Genomic DNA, 5,481 nt, shown 5'->3' with positions numbered 1-5,481 from the left:
CAATTTCTTGATCTTTTGCTAAAACTGAGAGGAAAAGGAAGTCTATTATCTTTATGTGATTCGTGTTGTCTTTTAATTGGTAAGGATTTCCCAAAATTTTTGATTAAATACTCATTTTAAAGATCCATATATATTCTTAATTATTCTTCTTCTTTGAAATATCAATGTAGTTTTTTTAGTCTAGGTCTCTTAGTTAAAATATATTTTCTGTTAATAAAATGCATTATGTTGCTGTGTGACCAAAAGAGTCATGGAATTGGAATTTTACTGAATAAGATATTAAAGAGGAGCATAGGAGTGTCAAACATTAATGAAATTTTTTTGTCTGCTAAAGAACTTGTTCCTGAAACATTTCACTTTTCATACTAGATGTAAATTTTCTAGAGAGAACCTTTTTACTCTCTTATTTATTAATAATCAAAACATTACAGATTAAATAGGTTAAAGATAGAATCTCAACCTTCCTAAAAAATAGGAACTACCCTAACTAATGATAACTCTGAATCCTAGAAAAACTTATCTCTAATGATAAACCCTAATCTTCCGTTTTTATTCAAATACAAAAAATCCTAACTACCAAATCCTTATCTAATCGACACTAGATTATGCTAAGCATGTTGCATATAGATGGAGCTTAGTTGTTCATTTCGTAGTTTTAGTTCTATAGTCCTTTCTTTCACTTGTTTCTTTACTAATTCATTTACTTATAGTATGCATCAATGATATTCAAGAACTACTGACTCTAAATGTTTTCTTTCGATATGTTTGCAGATACGTAGTCGTATACTTCTCTATCTTGTATCTACGGTACCATGCTGGCATTGTTACAGATGAGATGCTTTCCATGCCAAAAGCTCCTTTTCTGGCAGTGGGCCTCTTAGAAGCTCTTGCGGCTGCAACTGGAATGGCAGCTGGAGGTAGCCATCTGATATTCTCATGCCTTTCCAATCTATTTCCTCACTGATCACATGATTATGATCGTAGTGGATTTCATGTTCCCAAAAATGATACAATGTGGTGCTATAAATAGTGACAAACAACTACTTTATTACATAGCTAGCCAACACACACTTTTCTTGCTGAAACTTATTCCTAGTTGTGAGTTTTACAATGCTCTTATGGATGGAGGACGGATTCTTTTTTCAAACTTTGTTCAAGTACTAGATGCATTGTTTGTTTTTTTCGTTTATATTTTAAAAGTATTTGAAGTGCATTTTTAATTGCTAGCCCATTCTTGTGTTAGGGTAAAAAAATAATCAAGTTGTACAATATGTTATTAGCGCTTTTTATGTATTTATTTATTTATTTTTCCTTTGTTTTCTTATGGTTTGGATAATGTATGAGTTTAGATTAATTGTTTATATCTTGTTTTCTGTCATCTCCCTTCAACCAGCAATTTTGTCTGGAGCATCAATTCCAATTTTGTCCCAGGTAAGCAGATTTCACTTATCATTTTTTTTTCTTGTTTACAAAGCTTGGATAATGGATATGAATTTGTATCCCGCTAGAATTAGTTATACTCTCTGAAAATTATACTTCTCTGTTTTGCATAAGCTAGTACCTTCTGGTTTGAACTTCTAAAAGCTGATCCAGTTGTATAATACTATTCTGAGAAATCAGGAAATGATATGACTGTCAAATCAATGAAACCACAGGTTAAGAACATTGATGCTATACCAGTACAATTAAATGGTATAGGTAGATGAAAGAACATAAATTTTCTCTTACTTCTAAGAAGAGTTGAAATCAACTTTTGATTAATAATTAAAGAAGTGCTGGAACCCAGTGTTCGCAGCACTCTGCTTGTGCAGTTAGTTTGTAAGGATGACTTTCTAGACAAGATCAGAATGAGGTAAAAAAGGACTGCCCATGTTGTTAAAAAAAGCAGTTAGGCATTAGTTTCTAACATCAAATCGGGACTAGGGAATATGGATTTTTTTCCCCTCCAATGGTGTGGGCTTTGACATCATTAGGCATCTCGCAATTTGGATTTGTTATTTTGAAGTTAGATAATTAATGGACAACTGTACTAATTTTGCAGACTTTTCTCGTTTGGCAAATTCTCCTGTTAGTTATTTTCCTTGGGAGAAGATATAGAGTAAATCAACTTTTAGGATGCTTTCTTGTGGCTATCGGCGTAATCATAACTGTAGCAAGGTAACTCACGTATATGATCTTTTCGAATTCTATATTTTGTCTTAGGCTTCTACAAACAATACTCAGCTAGTCGCTCTTGTTGGTGAACGGAATGTTCAAGGATTCTGAACTTTTAACCCCGTTCACTTCACCAATTCGAGTTTAGAATTTGAGTTTTACTACAGTAAAAAGTCCTCAGAAACAGTTATATCTAACTTTTTTGCTACAGTAAAAAGCTCTCACATAAAATCACATCTCAACTCGAATTACAAACTCGAATCAACGAAGTGAACGGGCCAGTTAATTTGTTTGAAGGACGGTTAAACTCTAGAAGGGTAGTAATAATACCAAGAAGTTTTCATAAGTGTGGTCTCTTATCACTTTCTATGAATGATGTAGGTTCTTAGAGACCGAGTCAATCATTTTGCCACCTCAGATAAAGGAAAACGAAAATAAAATACAATTTGTTATTTTAATCTCTTCCATATAGATAAATTAGTTCCTTGTCTTTCTATCTATAGACATTAGGAAGATAGCAATATACCGTTTTTTGGTGGATGACCAACCCATACATGGCATCCAGGGACTACGTCTTTGACATGTTCATATGTGATGTTTACTGGATTCGTTTGAACCTATTACACTGAAACTAGTCGTGCTTTGAGCTGAATTAGAAGATGAAGCCCGGTTCCTTTCTACAATCTTTATAACGCTTGACCATTCAGCTGCATGTATGTTTACTTTGTCTTATTTCACAGTGGGTCTGGTGCTGGAAATTCGTTAAAGGAAGCAGGTATATTCTGGAGTCTTTTGATGATACTTTCATTTTTGTTCCAAGCCGCTGATACAGTACTGAAGGTTAGAACTTCTCAATGATTAATTCAACATTTCACGTCATCAAATTGTACTGTGGTATGTGACCAGGAGCTTTCTGATTATTTACAGGAAGTAATTTTTCTTGATGCTGCTCGGAAACTAAAGGTACTAACTGTTTTATATTCCATCTAGCATGATAAGCAGAAACTGTTCCAATGGCAGAAATAAAATCTAATTTTCCACTCTTGTAATATCTGTTTGACTGTTTCTAAGAAATAAATCTGAATTGGATCTGTTGCAGGGAAACTCGGTAGATCTATTTGTTGTTAATTCCTTTGGATCTGCTTTCCAGGTCAGTACCACGTAGTCATCAATTTTAGTTTCATAAGTTTAGTTTTTATATTTGATTAAAATGTTTCATTTCGGCTCTGAATATCATGTTTTATTACTGAACTTGAATGATGGACTGAGGGCTTGCATCTCTGCGGATTGCAGGCACTTTTTATATGCCTACTCCTACCATTTCTATCAAAACTATGGGGGGTTCCTTTTTCCCAGCTGCCAAACTATCTGAAAGACGGTGCAGCTTGCTTCCTAAACATTGGTACATTATCCAGTGGTGAGATTTATTATCTTATAATTCTCTTCCCTTCGTTATCTCTTTTTATGTATGTAATTATCTCTTTTAATGATAAATTAGGAGTACTAGGGCCTAGTATACCATTTCATCAATATCCAAGAGCTTATCAATTTCATTTAACCTACTGTTAGTAAACTGTAAATATCTCGGCTTAGTAGTTATTAGGGAGACAAAAAAGTGAGATCTAAAGGCACGAAGTGGCACATTGAAGAAAAGAAAGTGTTGAAACGATAAATTTAGCTAACTATTTAAGATGGTGCGGTGCTCTAAACAAATTTGAATATTTATTGGCAGCTCACTCATAGTTCCTTAGTTCTATAACAGTAACTTAGAAGCCAAGTGAATAGAAGAGAAAAGTGCAACGGTGTCAGTTGGCACGACTTGCTATTAGAGCATACTATTATGTTTGTATTAAGAGTGTATAATGACATAAGTAACCAACTTAATTACATTGATCGTGTGGCCACAGGATGTGACGGAGCCCCGTTATTGCCCTTGTTGTTTGTTATTGTCAACATGGGTTTCAACATATCATTACTGCATCTTCTCAAAATCTCTTCTGGTGTGGTTTCTTGTCTCGCATCGACATTCTCAGGTACTTGATTTATTTGAACTTAAATAATGATAATAATAATAATAATGATGATCTAGAAGTCAGCAAGTGTATAAACGTAACTTGTTATTGGGTACATAAAATTGGGGACATCCAAACTACCGGTTGGTTGGTTACTTTGGAGGTCAATTCCACCATGCTGAATGCCAAGTGTCAAATGGTTAGAATAGGTTTTGCATAAAAATTTTCTTCTGAGTCTGGGTCAAAATGATTAAAATGTCCATCAAAGCTAAGCAGCTAAAGATATGTAATAAACTTCTTCATATTAGTTTGTTAATAACATGACATTTAGTAAAATCAATCACATCTCTCGTAGTTAGCTTCATGCTCAATCGTTTGATAGAGTTACTGCATTGGTATTTAAGTTGGGAGGATTCCATGTGAAGACTATGCCATTTTATCAAGTTATTGCTTCTTGTATACAAGCGTCTTTTTAATGAAACATACAAATAAGATAATTGACGTTTAAATATATTTGTATTTCTTGGTTTTACATGGCAGTTCCAATATCTGTGTATCTCTTCACGCTGCCGTTGCCATACCTTGGCGTTGCGTCGTCTCTGCCAAGAGGTTTTGTGGCTGGAACCATTGTTCTAGTTATGGGTCTGCTTATTTATGCTTGGACGTCATCAGAGGGTTCCTCTGATACCTCACCATCGGAATCTAACTTATGGTCGTAACTATCAAATCCTCAAAGGTAAAACAGAGCCTTGTTTTTGGAAATGGCAAATAAGATTGGTAAGATTACTGTTGTAACTTGTAATTACGTTGCAACTGTTGCTCAAGTAAAACAGCTAAAGTGTGTTCATTATTATTCTTACTGCGCAAGCAATCAACATTAGATCAACAAATTTGGTGTAGATTCTCTCTTGAAAAGGAATAACAAGAGAGATGAATTAGATCAATAAAGCTGATGTTGATTCTCTCTTGAAAAGGAATAACGAGAGAGATGAGATTTTTTTTTTCTTTTCTTTTTTCAAGATGATGAGGGGCATCTCACCCCTGATTTTACTTTTAAGTTCTGCTCCAAGTAAAAATGCTTTGTTTTCGTGCATATTCACGTCAAAACAAAAATATGTAGATCTGCTGATGACAATCTAACATCACAGAACTGCGTCATATATGTATAAATATACTCACACACAATAGTTGGAAGCAACGCGCTCGCATACTCAGTTTATTAATTTTTTTGAATAAAAAATGTTTGGGTAGGGTCATATTTTAGAAGAAATTATTTCAAAAAGGAAATAATTAAATAAAGTTACGAGGACCACAT

At 34.0% G+C, this 5,481-nt stretch overlaps 1 protein-coding gene across 1 annotated transcript; it reads left to right on the top strand.

Moving 5' to 3' along the window:
* Positions 1 to 766: 766 nt before the first annotated feature.
* On the top strand, positions 767 to 5,172 carry LOC21385141 (protein CLT3, chloroplastic). Its single transcript, XM_024162692.1, has 9 exons — positions 767 to 917; positions 1,394 to 1,431; positions 2,042 to 2,157; positions 2,895 to 2,994; positions 3,082 to 3,117; positions 3,254 to 3,304; positions 3,448 to 3,571; positions 4,062 to 4,187; positions 4,707 to 5,172. The coding sequence occupies exons 1-9, from the start codon at positions 836 to 838 to the stop codon at positions 4,883 to 4,885; spliced, it is 852 nt and encodes a 283-aa protein (XP_024018460.1). The 5' UTR covers positions 767 to 835; the 3' UTR covers positions 4,886 to 5,172.
* Positions 5,173 to 5,481: the final 309 nt, after the last annotated feature.

The sequence above is a fragment of the Morus notabilis genome, unplaced genomic scaffold (assembly GCF_000414095.1).
Source record: "Morus notabilis unplaced genomic scaffold, ASM41409v2 Scaffold2658, whole genome shotgun sequence".
NCBI classification, from domain to species: Eukaryota; Viridiplantae; Streptophyta; class Magnoliopsida; order Rosales; family Moraceae; genus Morus; species Morus notabilis.
This window is presented reverse-complemented; position numbering and strand designations above follow the sequence as displayed.